Source organism: Cygnus atratus, chromosome 22, assembly GCF_013377495.2.
Source record: "Cygnus atratus isolate AKBS03 ecotype Queensland, Australia chromosome 22, CAtr_DNAZoo_HiC_assembly, whole genome shotgun sequence".
Lineage (NCBI taxonomy): Eukaryota > Metazoa > Chordata > Aves > Anseriformes > Anatidae > Cygnus > Cygnus atratus.
In genome coordinates this window covers 6,650,793-6,672,322 of record NC_066383.1, presented here as the reverse complement: position 1 = coordinate 6,672,322, position 21,530 = coordinate 6,650,793, and the positions used below count along the sequence as shown (strand labels likewise).

General features: G+C 64.2%; 3 protein-coding genes across 10 annotated transcripts in view; 2 read left to right on the top strand and 1 right to left on the bottom strand.

Moving 5' to 3' along the window:
- SIK3 (SIK family kinase 3) overlaps positions 1-3,584 on the bottom strand; it is an 84,966-nt gene extending 81,382 nt beyond the window's left edge. For 2 of the 4 annotated variants that reach the window (XM_035555577.2, XM_035555578.2), the window contains exon 1: positions 3,455-3,580. The gene's annotated coding sequence lies outside the window, so the exon portion shown is untranslated. Of the gene's footprint in view, positions 1-3,454 lie in introns of all 4 variants that reach the window. The other 2 variants (XM_035555579.2, XM_050715096.1) reach the window with 2 other exon arrangements.
- Positions 3,585-4,608: 1,024 nt separating this feature from the next.
- PAFAH1B2 (platelet activating factor acetylhydrolase 1b catalytic subunit 2) lies at positions 4,609-10,884 on the top strand. 2 transcript variants are annotated; one of them, XM_035555580.2, is made up of 6 exons: positions 4,609-4,731; positions 5,234-5,321; positions 5,924-6,013; positions 6,943-7,059; positions 8,000-8,122; positions 8,714-10,884. In XM_035555580.2, the coding sequence occupies exons 1-6, from the start codon at positions 4,712-4,714 to the stop codon at positions 8,990-8,992; spliced, it is 717 nt and encodes a 238-aa protein (XP_035411473.1). In that variant the 5' UTR covers positions 4,609-4,711; the 3' UTR covers positions 8,993-10,884. The 2 variants fall into 2 exon arrangements, with proteins under 2 accessions (XP_035411473.1, XP_050571052.1); XM_050715095.1 differs by lacking the exon at positions 8,000-8,122.
- A 2,709-nt stretch (positions 10,885-13,593) lies between these two features.
- Positions 13,594-20,823, top strand: SIDT2 (SID1 transmembrane family member 2). 4 transcript variants are annotated; one of them, XM_035555681.2, is made up of 27 exons: positions 13,594-13,788; positions 14,315-14,436; positions 14,541-14,702; positions 14,810-14,855; positions 14,935-15,036; positions 15,113-15,196; positions 15,341-15,452; positions 15,554-15,619; positions 15,747-15,840; positions 16,005-16,060; positions 16,453-16,524; positions 16,608-16,682; positions 16,919-16,981; positions 17,258-17,379; positions 17,471-17,544; positions 17,646-17,712; positions 17,858-17,931; positions 18,042-18,165; positions 18,252-18,369; positions 18,436-18,572; positions 18,656-18,764; positions 18,894-18,970; positions 19,124-19,170; positions 19,486-19,591; positions 19,728-19,838; positions 19,914-20,027; positions 20,162-20,823. In XM_035555681.2, exons 1-27 carry the CDS (start codon positions 13,594-13,596, stop codon positions 20,222-20,224), a joined length of 2,592 nt encoding a protein of 863 aa, XP_035411574.1. In that variant the 3' UTR covers positions 20,225-20,823. The 4 variants fall into 4 exon arrangements, with proteins under 4 accessions (XP_035411574.1, XP_035411576.1, XP_050570969.1 ...); XM_035555683.2 differs by lacking the exon at positions 16,919-16,981; XM_050715012.1 differs by lacking the exons at positions 13,594-13,788; positions 14,315-14,436; positions 14,541-14,702; ... (5 more) ...; positions 15,747-15,840; positions 16,005-16,060 and adding an exon at positions 16,224-16,272.
- The last annotated feature ends 707 nt before the right edge of the window (positions 20,824-21,530 follow it).

Here is a 21,530-nt window from a genome sequence, read left to right as displayed (position 1 = left end):
AGCTCGAACTGTTCTAGCTTTGTCCATCACCCGGCTGCTGTTTAAAGCTCCCAGAAACTTGAAAATAAGTAGAGAGCCAGTTGAAAACAGTTGAGACGACGGAGCAGGCAGAGCGCAGGACTCGGGAGGCGGCGACGCTCTGCCAGCACCGTGAACTCCCATCGCCATGGCGAGAGAAGAACGGAGATGGAACGAACGCTCACCTCCTGGCGAGGAGCTCGGTACGCACAGCGCAATGCCTTGAACTCAGAGAAACACCGTCCATAAAGAAGGGAAGGCTTAACATTTACACTGCCGTGCTACGTGGGACCGCACCGGGGAAACCGCCAAGGAGAAGACTCGCAGGCCCGCTCCGCGGCGGGGCCGGCTCCAGCTGGAGGGGCACAAACAAGAGCAGCAGCTCCTGAAGCCTGCAGCGCAACACCGAAGAGAGGGGGACAGGAGGTACCTGCTCACCCCGTGTTCCCCAAGTCCCCCCCCGTTAACACGCATCCGTCAGCTCTTGTGAAGAACGGCGGCGCTGAGCACAACTCTGAGCGGAGCTGGAGTTCCAGCGCGGGCACCTGTGCGATGGATCAGTGGAAGCCGCCTGGCAAACAGCTCCTTCAGCCACTCGGAGGGTTTTCAGAGCCCCAGTAAAAAAGGGTTTCTCGTGAAACGTCAGAAGGGACAAAGGGAAGCAGGACAGAAGCGGGGAGATGCAGCAAGATATCCTGCGGGTGGGTGGATCCCAGCCAGAGAGCCAGCCCCGGGTCCCGTGCCGCTACGGGAGCGGCGCTCGTACAGGGCACAGGATTCCAGCTTCGCGTGGCCAGGGACTGAATGGAAATCGCCGGCCTGGTTAACACACAAATTGTCAACCGTCCCTTGCTATTTCATTAGTTCCAGCAAAGACAATTACGAATACAGGCCTCCTGCCCTTTAGGATGATTAACATTCCCTTTCGGTAGTGTCCCCAACGCCGCTGACCCACATTCAACTTGTGAAATCCAGTTATACGTAAACTGCGATGCTCTGTGTCAGCAGGACGTGCCAGGCCATTAGAGCCAGGCGCGCCCAGCGCACGCTCTCCTCCTCCTCTCTGTAAATAAACGCAGTCCTTCAGTTTCAAAGCGGCACAGAAATCCCAGTCCTTTAATACGAGAACAGCCACCAAAGCGCTCTGCCTTTTTTTTTAGAGGTAAGAGGGAACGCAAGCCAGGAACGCTCAAGCTGTTATCTTCAGATGTCACATCAAAGTCCGCTCGCCCTGGTAAATGTCCACAGGAAAGGAAAACAGGCTGCAGAACCTTACCAAGAGACCACCTTTTACATTCGCGAGCAGCAATGAACACAAGTTATTAATTTTTATCTTCGCCGTAACCTAAAAAGACAGGGTACGACGTTTTTAACATCCGCACGGACGCTTGCGCTGGAATTCCTCCCAAGGCAGAGGAGCACGGGTCCCGAGGAGGGGCCGTGATGAGCAAACCAGCCTTTCTCTACGGGAACGTGACACGGGGTCAGGTCCGCGCAGGGACTTGGTGGCTATATTTGAACGCCGCCTGGGTCGTCCACGCAGCTACCGCTGGAAGAGCGCATCTCTGGAAGGAGCTGCCAGCACACGCAACAACCGTGCCCCAGTTGCGTGTCACGTCCAAAGGGTTCTTGCAGATCACTGGTGGGAACACTTCCCAGCGCCTTTGCTTTCCTCTAAGCCATTTCCATGAAGCCGAACTGTTTAAAGTACGGCTGGGCTGAAAACAAAGCTGCCGGCGGCTGTTTGCTGTTCCCCCTGCCGTTTCAAGACGACTTTCCATGCAGATTTGCCCTTTCCGAGGTATTTTACACCTGCACCTCCCCTCCAACCTCACGAGTCCCAGAGCCCGAAGCAAACAGCTCTTCCCCCCTCCCTCCCTCCCTCCTCTCCCCGAGCCAGCAGCGACAGCCCCAGCAGAGAAGGAAGAGTCCTGAGCCAGCAGCACTTGGGACCGAAGGCAAACCAAGCCCCTTCGCTTGCGCTCCTCTTGGCAGGGTGGGATTTTAAAGGAAACCCGACCTCGGAGTTAGGAAGGCTCCCAGGTCCCGTTTCAGCTCCCCGCTACTCCACCTCTGCCGCTCGCTGAGCCCGGCAGACGCCAGTTGCTCCCAGCGCAGGTACCTCATTCACCCAGCGCAGCCGCGCGCGCAGGGGCTGCCCCTGCCCCGCCAGCCGAGGGGCGTTTCAGAAGCACGGAGGACACCGCAGACACCACCTCCGCCGGGCTCGGCGACACAAGGCAACAAGGAGACCTCCCATCCCACAGCGAACCCGACCACCCGCACCACCGTCAGAGCAGACGTTCGGGAGCTGCCGGTCAGCACAGCCACGTCCTTCCCACCCACCACGGTCCCAGTTTCGCCTCTCCCCTCAGTCATACACAAAGCATCGAACCTCGCTCCCGTCCCGTCACCCTTGAAGACAGCTTCCAAAGATAACTTTGTGTACGTTTTGCCATTCTCCAGAAAAATCAACCGTCCGAACGCAAAAAGAGAGTCTCTGCTTCGGTGTTCTGCAAACTTTGAGTTAACACCACCCGAGAGAAGCCTTGGCTCGAAAAGAGAGGCTGAAAACAGGGATGCGGCTCGGAGTTAAAGGGCTGATCCCTACTCGAGAGGATCAGGCGTTCGAGCATCCGAGCTGTTGTCACCCCCGATCCTACGGGGAAAGCTCAGCCCTGTCATGGCGAAACCAACGGCCGGGCCCTGCAGAGCACGACAGGAGCTGAGCTGCAGGTGGAACCGCAGCATCGAGCGCTCGAGGGCCCAGCGGCCGGTGTCAGTTCGCACAACGCACGCGAACAAAACCCGTTTCCGAACAGAACCGTCCGGGGGACGGTGCGGAACCGATTGCCGAACAGAAGCGACCGAGGCGAATTTTACTCGGTTACCTGGGCGAAAAGCCAGGCCGTCACCACGCAGGACAACTCTCTCTTGTACGCTGATGTACCCACGGAACGCGGCTCTCGGCATTCACATAACGACGCCGGCACGGAGGCCGAGCCCCCCGTCCCGCCCCCCCCCAGCGAGGCGCTCCCCAGCCGCCCGGGCAGCCCGGTGCCGGCGCGGGGCCCGAGGGGGGCTCGGGGGGGCTGCCACCGCCGCGCGGCCCCTGCCGGGGGTACCGCGGGGCCGGCCAGGGGCTGGCCGCCCGTCAGCCCGCCGCGCCCGCAGCTCGCCGGGCAGCGCGGAGGCGCCGAGCCCAGGCCCGGCGCCCGCGGCCCGGAGCCCCCCGCCCCCGGCAGCCGCGGTTTGGCGGCGCCCGGCCCCGCTCCTCGCGGCCCCCCGCGGCCCCCAAGGGCCGGGCCGGGCCCCGGCGGCGGGCGGGGCCCCGTCAGCCGCCGGAGCGGGGCGGGGGCGGCCGGGGCAGGCCGCGGGAGGCGCGGGGGGGGACCCGGGCCGGGCCGGGCCGCGCCTCACCGGGCCGTGCCCTCACCTTGGCGCGGGTCACCAGGTGCGTGGCCAGCTTGACGACGGCGAAGTTGCCCTTGCCGATGGTGCGCTCGATCTCGTAGTAGCCGATGCGGGCGGGCCCCGGGGGCCGCGGGGGCGGCGGGGCCGGGGGCAGGCGCGGGGCCGGAGGGGGCCCCCCCGCGCCGCTCGCCGCCGCCGCCGCCGCTGCAGCCGCCGCCATCTTGTCGCGAGGAGCGCGCCCCCTCCCCCCCCGCGGGGCTGCGGCACCGCGTGAGCTCACCGGGGGGGGGGGCGGCTGCCATGGCAACCCCGCGGGGCGGGGCGGGGCGCGTGACGGCAGCGCGGCGGGGGCGGGGGGAGGCGGGCGTCAGCGCGCGGCGATTGGCCGGGGGGCGGGGCCAGAGGGAAGGGGGCGGGGCTTGGGGGAAGGGGCGTGGTCAGCGGGAGAGGGGCGGGGCCGGGAGCCGAGCGCGCCCCCGCGCGGCCTCGGGAGCGCGCAGCCCACCTTTGGGGAGGGGCGGGGGGCGCCGGGGGGGGCCCAGGCCGGGATCTCGGGGTCCGCTCCGAGCACAGCCCCGGGGGGGGGGGGGGGGGGCTCGGCCCCAGCCTCACCGCCGGGAGCAGGGGCCCAGGACCCCCGCGGTGCCCCCGTAGGAGCGTCACGGGCCCGGTACCGCCAGGCAGCGGCAGCCCGAGCCCTGCCCGCCCCCCCGAAGCGCAGCACGGCCCCGCGTGGGGGCAGGGCACGGCCTCGGGCCCCGCCGGGAGGGCTCGGCTTGAGCCTGGAGCCCCCGCAGGCAGCGCTGGTCACGGTGCGGGGCCGCCCGCTGCCGGTACCGGCGGGCAGGGCGCGGGGACGGGGCCTGCTGTGAGGCACGGCGCGCCCCCGGCGGGGCCCTTCCTCACACGGGGGCACAAACGCGAGGCCCCCGGGGCTCCGTGCCCGCAGACGGGGGCCTGAGGCGGCTCCGGGACCGGCGGCGGGACCGGCAGCGCAGGGGGAGGGGCAGGGCCCCGGCCCCTCACGGCCCCGGCCCGCACTGACAGGCCCGCGGGAAGCAGCGCGGTGACGTCACGGCCGCCCCGGTGACGTCACGCCGCCCCCGCCCCGCTCCCCCCCCTAGGGGCGGGACTTCCGGCAGCGCGCCCGGAAGCGGCCCGCGCGCGGCCCCGCCGGGGTTGGCCGCGAGGCGGCGGCGGAAGCGGAAGCGGCGGCGGCGCAGGCGCGGAGCGGAGCGGGCCCGGGCCGAGGCAGGAGGGAGGCGCCCGGCCGAGCGCCATGGAGTCGCGGGGCGAGCCGTGAGTGCGGGGCGGCGCCGGGGCCTGGGCCGCGTCCCCTCCGCGACACGGGGGGCGCCGCACCGGCAGCTGCAACGCCGGTGGATGCCGGCGGCGGGGCCCGGCCTCGCCCCGCGGCCTGGCGCTGCCGCCGCCGCCGCCGCCTCACGCCGTGCGCGCAGGCCGTGCCGGGGATCGGGCCCGGCCGGCCCCGGAATTACCGTGGTTTGCCCCAAAAATCATCCCCGCTCCGTCCTTAGGAACGGGGATCCCCGCGCCGCAGCCCCGGCCGGGGGGCTCCCGTCACAGCCCGCCAGGCGGAGCTGCCCGCGGCAAAGCGCCCTTCGGTGGCGGTTAGAGACCGGCGCGCCCGTTCAACGGTCCCGGATCGGCCGCTAAACGGTCGCGGGCCGCGCCCCGGGGTTGCTCGGGGTTGTGTTTTTGCGTTGTTTTTTTTTTTTTCCTTTTTTTTCTTCCCGGGGCCGGCACTGAGCGCGGCCCGCCTGCCCTGTTCTCTCCGCAGGAACCGGATGAGCCACGGGGACTCGAACCCAGCAGCCGTCCCGCACGCCGCCGAGGACGTCCAGGGAGACGACCGGTGGATGTCGCAGGTGCGGCGGGGCGGGAGGGGGAGGCGCAGGGCAGCTCCCCCCCGAGGGGCTGGGGGCGGCTGGCAGCGCGCTGGCTGCGCTGTGCCCCGCCTGCGGCCCTGAAGCCAGGCGACGAGCGGCGGCGTTACGAGGCCTGAGCGCTGGGCTGTGAAACGCCCTTAGCAAATGCTCCGCTCGGTCCGTTAACGGGGGGAAATCGCCGGCCCCTTCGTTAAACAGAGCGCAAAACAGCGCTCCGCTCCACGCCTGCCTTCGCAAGGCCGTGTGTCTTTGAAAAGAGCAGAGGCGAAGCGTCTGAAGCGTCTGCGCTCCCAGCCTCCTGCTGCAGCGCTTCCTCCTGCGCTCAGGGTGGAGCAGCCAGAGGATGCTCGCGGTGACCGCCCGCGGGTAGCGCCCGGAGCAGGCAAAACGCTGCTCTCAGAGCCAGGAGCTCGTCCCTCGTCGGGGTTCGTGCGGCTGGGAGGGGTGCCCAGCAGCTCGCGGGTTAACACGGAGAAAGAAGCGTGCAGGGGGGAGCAGGGGGAGCTGCTCGGGCCCCGCAGCAGAGGTGCTGGTGAGGAGAGATCGGTCTGAGCTGACACGGCGCTGCTTTCTTTCAACAGCACAATAGGTTTGTCTCGGACTGCAAAGACAAGGAACCCGACGTGCTCTTCGTGGGGGACTCCATGGTGCAGTTGCTGCAGCAGTATGAGGTACTGCCGGGCAGTAAGCACAGCTGGGGGGTCCCGCGGCTTAGCGATTCCCACCCAGCAGCGTGCGGTCGTGCGCGGTCCTGACAACTTCTTCCGTTCCGTTCTGGTTTTACTGCTGTCTCTTCTGGCTCGCTCTGCCCCGTTTCCTTCGTTCCCCAACGCCTGTGCAAAGTCTCCCTGGTTTATCTCCGGCCGTTTGCAGTCCTGCTCTGAAGCAATTAATAACAGCCTCCCCTTGGACACGCGCACGGCCCTTCGCTCCTTCCGTGGACCTCTGGTTCCAACCTCCCCGGAGCGAAATCTCTGTGGGTGTGTCTTGGCCAGAGCACGTTTAACCCTCGGCGTGCTGCGTGCACGAACCTAGTTTTCTGGTGCCAAAGGGAAGGTGTTAGAGACGCCCTGAGAAAGGGAACTTTGGTTAAGGCGCTGGCTAGGTTTTACGCATTTCCTTAATCCCTAAAACTTTGCTGGAGCAAAACAAGAATTTTGCTGCTCCCCGGTGGCAGTAGCCGAGTAACTTTGTTTGAGAGCCGCTTCCCAGGGTGCATCAGGTTTTTTTAGTTCTGTTACCCGGCAATAGAAGGGATTTCCTCAGATCCTAGACGCCTTCAGCAGTCACGTAATTAACTGAGGTTAGGGACACCGTGGTCTACAGCAGCGCCAGCGCTCTGTGTTCCTGACACCAAGTAGCTGTTCAAGAGAACTTCCCCTTCCTTTGTGCCAGGACTGAGTGAGTGAACACCAGCAATTCCACCTCTTCTGGACCTTGGAGTAAAGCCCTGTCCTGTGCTTAAATGCCATTTCTGGAAGTGAGTTTTTGGGTATCGCACTGCTCCTTTCAGTGTCGCTGGCGACGCTGCGTGTCTGTGCGGTATCTCTGTCACGGTCAGGCTGCTCCTCTGAAATAGGAAACTGATCTCTGCTTGCAGATATGGCGAGAGCTCTTCTCACCGCTTCATGCGCTGAATTTTGGGATCGGCGGGGACACCACCGGCCACGTTCTGTGGAGACTGAAGAACGGTGAACTGGAGAACATTAAACCGAAGGTATGACCAGGAAGCCAAACGGGCAGCCTTGTGCTGACTCACCGGAGACGTCAGCGGTGCACAACCGAGGGAGCTGCTAGCTCTTAAGAGACCTTTTTGTTTGAGCAACTCCTGGCACTAAGCATGCATAAAGTGCTGAACTGTGTTCGGCTAAACCGGAAGTGTCTGGGAACAGGGCCGTGCTTTCACACGCGCGGGTTTCGCTGCCGAGTGTGCAAATGCCGGAGGAACCTTCGGGAGAGATGGCCTTGCAGTCCCAGCGCAGGTGGTGATCGGGCCTGTGATTTGCCATCGCCAGGCGCAGGTTGGAGTTGCAGCGTGTCTCAGGCCTGAGTATTCTCAGCCTCTAGATAGGGGTGGTGAAATCTTTGATAGGAAGCCAGCAAAGATGTTCAGGACGCGTAGCGAAGAACGGCTTCCCAGTCTGCACCTGAGCCGAATTCCTTTACTGAAGGCACCGAGCGGCCCACCAAGGCGCTGTGGTGCGAGGCAGTGACGCAGGGTGTGCTCCAGCAGGAAGGCAGTGTCGCTCGCATTTCTGTTATTTAACAGCATTTAGTCTTTCCTTAAAGAAGTTGAGCTGCACGCTTGTCCCTGTGCTGAAGGAGCGCGCGCTGTGTAAATGTCGTCGTCGTTTCGACCAGCGCGGGCTCCTGCAGCGTGTTGGCCAAGAGGCTTTGTGGGATGGGGCGGACTCGGGCATCTCCGAGGCTGAACAGAAAACCTTCGGTAATCCTGGTTCGTCTGTACCGAGGCCTGTGAGGTGCTATTCAAAAGCCAGCGTAACTGACGGCTGAAGACCTCTTGCGTTGTGGGTTTATACTTAAACATTCTTAACCGAGCTTTCTGGTCGCAGATGATGTTTATACAGGGTTTTCAGGGTCAGCAAGAGCATTAGAACTTGTTCTGAAAAAGCTGCGAACGTTTCTTCTCCTCGTAGGTCATTGTTGTTTGGGTTGGAACAAATAATCACGAAAACACAGCAGAAGAAGTAGCAGGCGGAATCGAGGCCATCGTGCGCCTGATAAATACCCAGCAGCCGCAGGCCAAAGTTATTGTACTGGTATGTCCCGGAGTGCTGCGAAAACAAAGCGCTGTGAGGAGGCCCCGTGTTCTCTGCGCTGTGTCTGCCTGATACTGGGCGTGGGGGGGGGCGGGAGGGCGGTCGCTTCGTTTATCTTCTGCGTTGCCCGTGCCTCCCCTGCCTCGCTCGGCCCTGCAGAAGTTCAGCTCTGCCAGAGGTGGATGCGATCGTTCCCACTAGCAGCATCGCTGTCCCACGTGGTAATTTGGTGGAAGAAGTCCTGTAAGGGATAAAAGCGCCCAGATCAGAGCTGGGATTTGGAAGTCTTGGTTTGCCTCCTTGTTTTAGCAGGTCGGCTGGTGGCTGTCCCGTTGAGAAGCTTAGCGGAGGCATTGAGTGCACCGCTGACAGCTTTCGGAAAGAGCACAAGCCGATAGCTTTAAACAAGCAAGTGCCCTGCCAGGTGTGCTTATAGCCCATCTTCAGTTGCATTTGAAATTAGAGCTGAGTGGACCGATCCGAGGAGTGAGATCCCTCTGTCACAGACACCCTGAGTCCTGAAAGGATGCTTGAGCTGACAGGGAAATCGTTACTGTGTGAAAGCTCCTCACTGCCTCTTTCTTGTGTCAGGGCCTGCTGCCCCGCGGAGAGAAGCCGAACCCTCTGCGGCAGAAGAATGCCAAGGTGAACCACCTGCTCAAAGCCTCCCTCCCCAAACTGCCCAACGTCCAGCTGCTGGATGTAGACGCCGGCTTCGTGCACTCGGATGGCACCATCTCGTACCACGACATGTTTGATTTCCTGCACCTGACGGGAGGGGGCTACGCCAAGATCTGCAAACCCCTCCATGAACTGATCATGCAGCTACTGGAGGAGACCCCTGAGGAGAAACGAGCTGCTCTGGCCTGATTAGCTGACGTCAGCGTTAACATCCTCCAGCCCATCAGATCAGTTCTGTCACTGGCACTACAGAATCCTTCTTTCTTAAAGCACTTTCCATTGTAGAATGTTACGGATGCTCGTACCTAGTGTTTTGAGGGGGAAGGCTGATGTTTAACTGGTCTTGTACATATGAGGGCCGGCTTGGTTGGTTTTATTGCAGGAGGAAATTAGCTGAAGAAGAGTTTTACTTTTAAACCATTCCTCATTTAAAATGAGAACAGGACTGTCACCCTGTGCCCCTCACGTATTGTTGCTCTGTGGTTGTCCTAGAACCTGTTAGCCTGTCTCTGACAGCCCACACACAGCTCCTGGCTCACCGTTCCTGGCTGTAGGGGTTGTGCTCTGTGTATTAGCCTCTGAACAAGAGTCACTTCCCGCTTGCTAATAACAGAACAGATGCATTTTTTCAGTCTCGGTCCCACCTTTTAACATTTTCTTTCTTTCCTTTTTTTCTTTTTTTTTTCCCACCGGGGGGTTTAAGCGACACGTGTCGCTTTCTCACTCCTTTCTGAAGCAGCATGAAACTGGAATTCAGAAGTGTAACGAAACAAACTGCTAACTGAACGTGTGTAACACTGCCAGGTGCTTGTGCTCTGCTTGCTTCACCATGCCGAGCAGCTGGGGCACTCCTCGTTCCGCGCAGCTTTCCCTGCGGGCAGCCTCATTGAGGCGCTGCTGGCTGTCCTGTTCTCTGCTCCTGTCTGTGTATGGTGTTGCTGGCTTTTAACAGTTGTTCAGTTTAGGACTTTTAATTATCCAGTTAATATCACACAAGGTAGTTACTTCCTCGCTACTATAGAACTGACATTTCATTCCTTTGAGTTGCCTGTGCTACAGGGCTCTTTACAGTGCTGTTCATCGTTCTTTTCTTTGTTTTTTTTTTGAAGTATGACTGTTACACCCTTTTTTTTTCTAAAGAAAACCCGTATGAATAACCCCTTTTTGCAAGGCCTAAATCAGTCTGAAGCTTTACAGATTCAAAGGTGTATATTTCTTTACTGCTTCTGTTTTACTTGTATAAACATTTTATTCAAGCAACTACAGCCTCTTACAGTAAAAAGCGAAGCCAAGGTGTAGCCTCTTCCTGCCCTGGACGCGGCTCACCTCCAGGCAAGGGAGCCAGTGCAGCGAGCGCCCTCTTACAGGGGCTGCGAGTAGGTGGGATTTTTTTTGTTGTTGTTATGAGAGCTGGTTATAGTCTACTAGTGGTGGTATGAAAACAGCCTTTCATCTAAAAGTGAAAGCTGCTCTTTTTCGAAAAGAAACCGTTTTGGACCCTAAACGCAGAGCCCTAGACGAATAGCTAAATATACTTGCAAATAAAGTAATTTTAACTCAAGTCTGTTCTTCCTCGGCTTACCTGCCGCAGCTGGAGCGTGGCAGCGCTGGGCAGACACGGCAGCGATTCGCACTGCGGTAGCTGCCAGCGCAGGTCCCTGCACCTCTCCGGGTGTGAGAGCCATCTGCAGCCAGACACGCTCCTCTGGGCAGGTAAATGGGAGAGGAACCGACAGCTTCTTAGCGGGCACTCCGTGCTGTATGCTTAACGAGGGGTGTTGAGGTGTCCAGGTTGCTTGCTGTGCCCTGCTGCAATGAAAGTACATAGGTACTGTATATAGTCTGTCTGCCCTTTTTTATAATAAAGGGTGCTGGTGTTTAACGCAGTCTATAATCTAGCATTAAGGAATACTTTTATGTCCCCACTACGTTCCCCTCTTCCTGTAGATTTGATCATAGCAGGATTTCTGCCTGGATTGCATGCATAGTGTGTGTTTTGTTTCCAGTATATGTGATCTACACACAGATGAAGGAAGGATGAAGCTTTCCAATTCCCCGAAATAAAAGTAAAAAGTGTTGGAGTGCTGTAGTAGCAGAAGGATGATTGTCTTACCCCCGTGAACCAGGCCAGGAATGCGCTGTTCCCCACGCCCCGCTCAGCCTATGCACTCTGTAGCCCTGCTGCCTTGCGGAGGGGGCTTTAAGATAAAGGTATCCACGCTTCTGAGTAGATGCTTGCTGGAGAAGCCGGTGTAAGAAAAAGTGTAAAATCAAGCGCTGAAAGTCCATTGCAGTGGAGCATTCTTGGGGAAAAGATTTATTGCCCCCCCTCCACACACACACACCCCTAGGGAGGAGGGATAAAGCGCCCTGCTCCCTGCGAGCTTTTCAGCTTTCTAGGCTTTTATAAGAAGGCAGTGCGATAGTTTAATCTATGCATCCCTGCTTCCCTCCGTGCAGTCACTGCGTTTGGTTAGAGAGACGCTAACCAGGAATGTGTCCTCCAATAAAAAGCTCTAACTTCTCAACTAAGCACCCGTGCAACTGAGGCTGTGTCCGGCTGTGAGTCAGCCGCTCTCGGCGGGGCGCTGAGTGGAAGCAGAGAGGTTGGGCAGGTTCGTGGCTCCTCTGCAACGTGACCGAGGGCGGCTCTGCTTAAGCTTGGCTTGCTGAGGTGCCACGCTCTGTGCTTGGTTCGGTGTTCGCAGCCCTCCTCCTCGGCTGCCGCAACCGTCACGGGTAGGTGCTGATGCTGCACAAGGAAAGGAAGGACAGCTTTTTTTTTTTTTCTCCTATGAGACTTTAGCTGTGCTTGGGGCTGTCTAGTGAGAGAAACTGTCCCGCGCGAAATTGAGAAATTTCGTGTGAGGGCAAGGAGGGATTGTGCCTCCTCGCTGAGCAAATACTAAAAACCGAGTGCCTCACCAAAGGAAGCATAGAAAAGCTTCAGTTGCAGCTTTGGGCGACCGATGTCCCTCGGGATCGGGGCTGGGCTGGGCTGCCCCAGCCCGGCCAGCATGAATTATTTCATTGTTAACGGTTGGCTGTGAAAGAACTGGCCCTTTGGGGCTTTTTTCCTTCTGTAAACAATCCAGTTGCATTTTTCAGTTCTGTGCTGAAGCCTGGTGTCTTGTCTGTACAGTGGCCTGCGAGCACTGCCAGTTCCCTATTTATTGCAGCAAAGAGAAAAGATGTGAAAGGACAGAAAAAAGTGTCTGGGGACCTGTTGGGGAGGAGGGGGGTGACGCTCCAGGCACATGGTGGGGACCTCCGAGGAGGCAGCGGCCTCCCCACCTGCTCGGAGGCGCTGCCCTGTTTCTGCTCACTGACTTGAACCTTCCCAGGAAGAAATTGTGATTCTGCTTTGGCAAAAAAAAAAAAAAAAAAAAAGCATCAACTGGTAGAACTCACTCTGTCTAGTGCATATTTCAATATAAATGTAAATGTTTCACCCCAACGTGTTCCGGCGTGTGTGTGTGTGCGCGTGCGTCTCCCGTTCCCTGTGTTGGCTGCCTCGTGTGTCCCGTTGGTGCTGGGGGCCCCGCCGGGCCGGCTGCCGAGGTGCTGCTGGGTCGGGGGGAGCTTCCAAAGAGAAGCCTTTCACCAGGTAAATCCGCAGCATTCCCTCCCGTGGGTATTTGGAGTCGCGCTTGTCTGGGTCCTCACTTCTCGTTTAGCCTCCGTTCTTACTTCTAGTCTTTGGTTTTTGGTTGTTCCTGTGTTTTCCTTTCTTTTCACCACCGTTTTAAAGCGATGCGGAATTTGTCTGTACCTGAGGCTCTACGTAACGTTCCGCAAGTGGAGGTAACTGGTGTTTTGGCCCTAGACGGGAGGTGTTAGCTTGCCTCCGCTTGCTCTGTGATTTCTTCTTAAGCCTTGACATGAACAGGGAGTGCGCGGCGCTCCAGCATCGACCTCCGAGTCGGTCCAGCGCAGGCGATACTTGGACGGGAGTCGGGCGTCAGCTGCAGCTCAGCTCCCGGCTCTGGCTCTGCCCCGAGCACGCCGTGGCTGCCGCCAGCCGCCAGCCCGCAACCTGGGAGCAGCGTGCGCCCGGCGGGCGCTCGGAGCCCCTCACCTGCAGGGATAAAGCTGCGGGGACCCGGGGCGGGGGCTTTGGGGCTCCTGCCCGGGAGGGGGCTCGGGGCGCTGGGCGAGGGTTTGGGAACGGGGGGCGCGCAGGAGCGGGGGTGTTCGGGAGCAGCCCCAGCGCCCTCGTGCTGTGAGGCCCCCGGGTAAGAGGGGAGGCCCGCGGGCGCCCCGGGGCTGCGGCGGTCGGTCGGTCTGTCGGTCGGTCTGTCGGTCGGTCTGTCCCCGTGCCCCCCCGCCCGTCCCAGGGCCCCGCTCCCCCCGGTGGCTCCGGGGCCGCCCTCGGTCGGCGCCGCCCGCGCGTCACTTCCCCGCCCGGCCGTGACGTCACCGCCGGGACGTGTTTACCGGCGGGCGCCACCGGGACCGGCACCGGGCATCGGCACCGGGACTGCCGCCGGCACCGGGCATCGCCATCCGCACCGCCACCGGGAATTGCCACCGGGAACCGGGCACCGAGCACCGGCCCCGCGATCCGCACCGGGAACCGGGCACCGGGCACCGGGATCCGCACCGGGAACCGGGCACCGGGATCCGCACCGGGCACTGCCACCGGGAACTGAGCACCGGCACCGCCTCGCCCCCCGTGCCATGGGTCCGGGCTCCCCGGCGCGCCCCGGCTGACCCCCCCGGTCCGCCCCCGGTCCCCCCCCGGCCCCCCCCCCCCGGTCCGCCGCAGCCCAGCCGGGGATGCTGGCAGGATGCCGCCCGCCGGGGCCGCCGCGCTGGCCTGGGCGCTGCTGTGGGCGCTCGCCCCGCCGCCAGCCCTGCCCGAGCCCCAGCAGCGCCGGCGGGTGCAGGAGAAGGAGGCCACCTTCGACAGGACCTACTCGGACTGGGTGGACGGCGACCTGCTCAACATCTACGCCTTCAACCACACCGTGCTGCGCAACAGGGTGAGCGGGGCGCCGGCCCGAGGGGGCTCGCGGTGGCCTTTTGGGGACTGGGGCCCGTTTTTGCGGCGCGTTCCCATTTTTGGGGTGTTCCCCCTCGTTGGGCTGCGTTCCCCTCGTTGGGCTGCGTTCCCCTTGTTGCGGTGCGTTCCCGTTTTCGGGGTGTTCCCCTTGTTGCGGTGCGTTCCCCTTGTTGGGGTGCGTTCCTGTTTTTGGGCTGTGCTCCCCGTGTTGGGCAGTGTCCCCACTTTTGGGCTGTGTCCCCACTTTTGGGCTGCGTTCCCCATTTGGGCACCCAGGAGTCGGCCCAAGGCAGTGCCTCTGCCACCCCAGGGAGCCCCGGGCACCAGCGTGGCCGTGCAGCCCCGCGTCGCCTTGCCCCGGCGGGTGGCAGCAGAGCCGGGCGCCCTGGGGACAGCAGACGGGCGGTGTCCCCCCATCAGCAAGGGCCAACGTGTCTGCCGAGCAAAGTCCATCCAGCGGGGCGCTGCTGCCCGGCCAAAGCGTCGCCTTCGCGCTGTCCCCGCAGACAGAGGGAGTCCGGGTGTCGGTGAACGTCCTGTCCGACCACAAGGACCTGCCCGTGCTCTTCGTGGTGAGGCAGAAGGAGGCGGTGGTCTCGTTCCAGGTGCCGCTCATCCTACGGGGCCTGTGAGTATCGGCGGGGCTCAGGACCCCCCGGTGGGGGTCCCGTGGGCACGGGGTGGGCAGGGGTCGGTGGCACGGCACGGCACGGCGGGGTCTGCCTGCCCCAGGTACCAGAGGAAGTACGCGTACCAGGAGGTGAGCCGCACGCTGTGCCAGCCGCAGACCAAGGCGGAGGTGGAGACCCAGCACTTCTACGTGGACGTCTCCACGCTGTCCCTCAACGCCTCCTACCAGCTGCGCGTCACCCGCGTGGAGAACTTCGTGCTGCGGTGAGGGGCCCGACCCCGTCTCCCTGCCCGCTGCCACCCGGGGCTGCTCCTCCCCGGGCAGCCGCTGCCCTGGCCGGCCCTCATCCTTCCTTCCCTGCTCTCCGCAGGACGAGCGAAGCCTTCAGCTTCAATGCCACGGCATCGCAGCCGCAGGTGAGGGGCTGGGCTGGCAGGGCAGAGGCTCCGCGCCGGGGGGAGCGGCACGGGCAGCGACGTGCCCTTCTCCCCCCAGTACTTCAAGTACGAGTTCCCCGAGGGAGTGGACTCGGTGATTGTGAAGGTGACCTCGGCCATGGCTTTCCCCTGCTCCGTCATCTCCATCCAGGACATCCTGGTAGGTTTGGCCTCTGGGGACTCCCCCGGGGGACCCGCGGTGCTCAGCAGAGCTGACTGCCCCTTGCACCCCGCAGTGCCCCGTCTACGACCTGGACAACAACGTGGCCTTCATCGGCATGTACCAGACCATGACCAAGAAGGCAGCCATCACGGTGCAGGTGGGCGCGGGGCCGTGCCGCTGCCGGCCGGTGTCACTTAGCATGGGGACAGGCCCCGGCCGTGGGGCTCAGCCCCTCAGGGACCCACACGGCCCGGCCCGGCGCTGCTGATCCTTGTCTCTCGCCCCGGGACGGCCGCTGCAGAAGAAGGATTTCCCCAGCAACAGCTTCTACGTGGTGGTGGTGGTAAAGACGGAGGACGAGGCGTGCGGGGGGGCTCTGCCCTACTACCCCCTCTCCAAACACACCTCCCCAGGTAGGCGCCTGGCGGGGGGAGGCTTGCTGCTGCGGGGCCGGTGCTGGGCACGGGGCTGACCCCCACCCCGCAGAGCTGACCGCTGCCCTTGCCTCCTGCAGATGAGCCCGTGGATCAACACAACCGGCAGAAGATGCTGGAGGTGATGGTGTCCCCTGCCATAACCTGTAAGCCTGGGTGGGAGACTGCTCCAGGCGCTGTTAGCGGCTGGGAGCTGCGGGGTGCTGCAGGGACCCCGGGACAGGTCCCCGGGGCCACCGCTCGCCCTGAGCCTCGTCCCGGCTCTGTCCGCAGCGGAGGCATACGTGAGCAGCATGCTCTTCTGCCTGGGCATCTTCCTCTCCTTCTATGTCCTCACGCTGCTCATCGCCTGCTGGGAGAGCTGCCGGTGAGCACTCTGTGGCCCCCCAGCCCCTGTCGACCACCCCCTCCCCTCCCGGTGCTGCGCCCGTGGCAGCCGTGCCCCTGTCCCTGCCCCACGGAGCGGTGCCACCCACAGCCCCGGCACCACGGCCGCCCTGCGGCGCTGCTCACGGCCGCTTCCTTCGGCAGGCAGCAGAAGAGGAAGGGGCTCCTGGCAGCCATGGACTCGCCCAGCCTGGACACGGGTGAGGGGTATTGGGGGCGGCAGCGAGGGGATGTCCCTGGGGTTGGTGGGTTTTTTCCCCTTTCAAGTAAGGCCAAAAAGCAGGGATGGGAATGTCCTGGGGTTTGGCTTCTCCGCTCTGGGGCTGACGCAGCTGAGCTGGGGCTTGAGCGCCTGACTGAGTCTCTCTCTCTTTTTCCATGACTTTCTGGCGACTCCCAGCATCTTTACTGGGTAGGTGCCAGCGTTTGCTCTGTCCGTGCGAGCTGCTGCCCGGGCCGTGCCCCCATGCCCAGCCTCAGGCAGGGGCGCAGGGCACTGCCCCGCACCGAAAGGCTGCACAGCCCCGTGCTGGGGGTGCTGCTGGTGGCTGCCCCCGGCTGATGGAGCTGTGCGTCCCTTCCTCTCCTGCAGGGCACTCCCACAGCATCCCCGACTCCTTCCTGGGGCACGTCCCCTACGACACCTACGGTTACGGCTCCTTCGGTGAGTGCCGCGCGCTGCCCCTCACCTCCCTGCCCGCGGGGGCCGGTGGCCGTGCCGCATGCCCACCCTGTCCCTCCCCCCAGAGAACGGCTCCTCCGGCAGCACCGAGGCCGCCTCGGGCAGCATGGGCTCTGCAGAGGTCCCCTACGGATACGTGGGTGAGTCCTGCGCTGCGCCGCGCCGCGGAGCCAGCGTGCCAGGGCGAGGGCACCGACCGGTGGCGGCTCAGCTCTGCCTCCTTCCGTCCCCTGGCAGCCCCTGTCCCTCCCTGGGAGCCCGCGTTGGGGTCTCCAGGTGGGCACCACCGGCTGGCGACGTGCCGGGGAGCCTCCCGAGGTGCCGGCGGTGCGCTGGGTCCCTGTCCTGCCCCAGTAACTCTCGCTTTCCTTTGAAGGGCAGGACCAGTTCAAGCGGCGCATCCCCTCCGCCCCGATGAGGCAGCTGTGCATTGCTATGGGTAGATGTTGGTGCTGAGCAGGGACGGTCCAATCAAACCAATCTGCCCTGCCCCAAGCTTTGCCCCGGGCACAGCCCCCGCCGTGCCCGCAGCCGCTCTGCCCCAGCCCCGCACGGCCCAGGGCTGCCCCCGGTGCGGCCGAGTCCCGGGGCAGGACCGGGCTGAGCTAGAGGGGAGGCGCGGGTGTAATTGGGGGTGATTGGTGTCGGCGAGGAGGGCTTGGTCCCGCGGGGTGCTGTGGTCCTGGCGCCGCTGATCCCCCCGGCTCTGGCGCAGGGGAGCGGTCGCTGGAGAACGTGGCCGGCCGGCCCCGCCTGGACTCGCTCAGCTCGGTCGAGGAGGACGACTACGACACGCTGGCCGACATCGACTACGACAAGAACGTCATCCGCACCAAGGTGTGTCCCCGTCGGGGCTGCGCGGGGCCGTGCCGGGGCGCCCAGCCCTGCCCTGCCGCCTGCCCCCCTGCGACCCTGCCTCTCCTTCCAGCAATACCTCTGCGTGGCCGACCTGGCCCGCAAGGACAAGCGGGTGCTGCGGAAGAAATACCAGATCTACTTCTGGTGAGCAGGGGAGGTGCGGGTAGGGGGGGCTCGGGACGGCGACCCCACGGTGCCCCCGGCGGGTGGCAGGGCACCCTGGTGACACCGCTGTGCCCCCCCAGGAACATCGCCACCATCGCCGTCTTCTATGCCCTCCCCGTCATCCAGCTCGTCATCACCTACCAGACGGTGAGCGGGGTCTGGGTGCCCGGCCCGTTCCCGGGGAGCTGTCCCAAACCGTTCTCCAGCCGCGATGGGAACGTCCCTGTGTCCCCGGGTGTCCCCCTGTGTCCTCTCCCTGCCACCTCCCGCTCTCACTGTGCCATGCCTGCAGGTGGTGAACGTCACCGGCAACCAGGACATCTGCTACTACAACTTTCTGTGCGCCCACCCGCTGGGGAACCTCAGGTAGGGGCGGCGGGCGTGCAGCCGGGGTGCCCCGCGCGTGGGGCAGGGCTGCGGGGGGATGGATGGGGGGGGGGTACCGGGGCACTGACGGGCTGAACCGCTTCCCGCAGCGCCTTCAACAACATCCTCAGCAACCTGGGCTACGTCCTGCTGGGCTTGCTCTTCCTGCTCATCATCCTGCAGCGGGAGATCAACTACAACCGGGCGCTCATGCGCAACGACACGCACGCCCTGGTAGGGGACGTGTGGCCACGGGGCTCTGCGCCCGGGGGGGTCTCGGCTTCCCCGAGCGCCCCTTCCCCTCCTCTCTGGCCCCGCAGGAGTGCGGCATCCCCAAGCACTTCGGGCTCTTCTACGCCATGGGCACGGCCCTGATGATGGAGGGGCTGCTCAGCGCCTGCTACCACGTCTGCCCCAACTACACCAATTTCCAGTTCGGTGAGTGCCGCCCTGGCGCCGCGCCGGGGGCCGCCCCCAACCCCGCTGACCGCTGCCGTCCCGCAGACACCTCCTTCATGTACATGATCGCCGGGCTCTGCATGCTGAAGCTGTACCAGAAGCGGCACCCCGACATCAACGCCAGCGCCTACAGCGCCTACGCCTGCCTGGCCGTCGTCATCTTCTTCTCCGTCGTCGGCGTCGTGAGTGCGGGCGCGCGGCGGGGCCGGGCACGGCTCGGGGTGGCCACTTCCCCAGCCCGCTGCCCGCTCCTCTCTCCCCCCAGGTCTTCGGCAAAGGAAACATGGCCTTCTGGATCGTCTTCTCCGTCATCCACATCGTGGCCACCCTCCTGCTCAGCACCCAGCTCTACTACATGGGGCGCTGGAAGCTCGGTGAGGGCTGGGTGGGTTTACCTGGGGGCCTGGCCCCAAGCAGGGCAGGGCTGGGATGGGCAGGGGCTGGCTCTGGGACCCCCAGCACTACCTCCGGGACCCCCAGCACTACCTCCCCTCTCCCTGCAGACTCGGGCATCCTGCGCAGGATCCTGCACGTGCTGTACACGGACTGCGTCCGGCAGTGCAGTGGGCCCATGTACGTGGTGAGTGATGGGAGGGGAAGGGACGTCGCTGCCCGCGAGCTTGCTGGCCGCCGGCCTGGGGCTGTGCTGAGACGTGGCACACAGCAGACCCTCCCCAGCCTGGCCGGGTGCCCCCCAGGCCCTCTCCTCACCCCGTCCCATCTCCCTTCGCAGGACCGAATGGTGCTCTTGGTCATGGGAAACATCATCAACTGGTCGCTGTAAGTGCGGAGCCGGGGGCAGGCGAGGCCCCCACGCTGCTTCCTCCACGGCCAGGCCCCCCCCATCCCCGCTGCTGCCCCTGCCCTGCTCCCCCCGGCCCGGGCCAGCCCCCGGGCTGAGGACACCCAGCTCGTGGCAGCTGTGGGCTGAGCACGGCCCCTGCACCCGCGGCACCGCAGCGTCCCCCTGCACCGCCCCATCCCCTGCAGGAGCAGCCCTTGGGGGAGCTGCCAGCAGATCTCGGGGGGGCAGCAGGGCACGGGGGGGGACACCCCAGGCTGAGCTGACCCCGCTGCCTCTCCCTGCCTCCCCAGCGCTGCCTACGGCCTCATTGTCCACCCCAATGACTTTGCTTCCTACCTGCTGGCCATCGGCATCTGCAACCTGCTCCTCTACTTCGCCTTCTACATCATCATGAAGGTGCGAGCGGAGCCCAGCCCCGGGCCGGCCGTGCGGGGAGGGCACCGGGGACGGGCGTTTTGGGGGTGCTCAGCCGGAGGCTGCCCGCTGGGGCTGCTGGGCACCGCCTGCGCGGTGACCCCGGCCTCTCCTCCAGCTCCGCAGCGGCGAACGCATCAAGCTCATCCCCTTGCTCTGCATTATCGGCACCTCCGTGGTCTGGGGCTTCGCCCTCTTCTTCTTCTTCCAGGGGCTCAGCACCTGGCAGGTAGGCGGGCGGGCGGCGCGGGGCGCGGGGTGGCTGCGGGGCGGGCACGGTGACAGCTCGCCCTGTCCCGGACAGAAAACGCCGGCCGAGTCTCGGGAGCACAACCGCGACTGCATCCTGCTCGACTTCTTCGACGACCACGACATCTGGCACTTCCTCTCCTCCATCGCCATGTTCGGCTCCTTCCTGGTAGGTGCCGCCCGCCCGCACAGCGCCCGGGATTGTCCCCACAGCCATGGGAGCCCAGGGGCTCAGTGAGGGGGCGCAGCTCCCGGCCCTGCCTGCAGCCCCGGCCCACCGCGCCTCCGCTCCCCTCTCCGCAGGTGCTGCTGACGCTGGACGATGACTTGGACTGCGTCCAGCGGGACAAGATCTACGTCTTCTAGGGGCCCGGCAGCAGAGGGGCCGCTGCTCCGCGGTGTCGCCGCCCGGGGCTGTGCCAAAAGCCCGGCCGGAGCCCCCCGGGGAGGGATGCCCGTGCTGGGGGTCCGCCAGCCTCTCCGTCCCCTCCCCGCCGTGCCTCCTCCTCACTGTGCTGGGCCCCCAGCGGGTGCCTGTGGCTCCCCCCCCCCCCGGCCTGCCCAGCACGTGTCTTAGCCGAAAATGGGGCTGGGGACCCCCTTTGGTGGCCTGGCCCTTCTCTTGCACCGGGGGCTGCGTGGCCGCGTGTTGTCCCCCGTGGCGCCCGTCCGTGGTGACAAGTGACACTGGAAAAGGTGCTGCTGCTGCTGCTGCTGGGACGCGCGGCCCCATACGCACACGGGTGCGGGACCTTCAGTGCCTACTGCCAGTTTTGGGGAGCGGAGCGCGGCGGCGATGCCTTCGCACCCCGGTGCCGGGGTGGCCAGCGGGGCCGCATCCTGCCGAGCCCCTCGCCGAGGCTGCCGGCCGGTTTTCTCCTCCCGTCCGCTGCTCCTGCAGCCGGCTGCGCGGGTGTGCTCCGGGCGGCCGTGCCGGGAAGCGGCTCCCATTAAAGTGTCTGCACTTTACCCGTGCCTGCCTCCTCCTGCGGGGCCGGGGCTGGGGCACCCCGTGTCCTGCACCCGGGGCGGGGGGGGCTCGGCGGGGCTGCCCGCGCTGCCGCTGGGTGTCAGCCGCACTCTGCTGCTCCGCCAGCCTCCCCCTCGCCTCTTGGGAAGCTGAGAGGCCCCCCCAGGGCTGCCCCCCTCCAGGCTGTGGGGCTGGTGCTGTGCCCCAGGGGCTGGGAGCTGCTGGGAGCGGGGTTTGGGGTGGGGGGGGGTTTGGGGAGGCAGGCAGCGCACCCGTGGATGTAGGGGTGCCCAGGGAGGCTGCGGGTCGTGGGGCTGTGCCCCCTCGCTGAGCCCCTGGGCTCCCGTGGCTGTGGGGACAGTCCTGGAGCTGTGGCTGTGTCCTGCTGGAGCTCCTGGTACTGCGGGGGGGGCCGGGGAGGGCTGGGGACGGAGCCATGGATGCGCTGTGAGGTCCTGGGGGGCTGCGGGTCCTCGGGGCTGAGGGTCCCTGTCGCATCCCCACCTGGCACCAGGGCTGCCTGGCCGCATCCTGCCCTCCTCGACGGGGGCAGAGCAATTCTTGGGGACACTCCTGCGCCCTGGCCAGACGCCCGCAGGATGCCCAAGGCCTCGCCACCCCGTGCAGGCCCGCCCTGGCTCGCTTTGCTCCCCAGCAGCCCCCCCCGGCACACACCGCAGCCATCGCGTGGCCCGTCCCTGC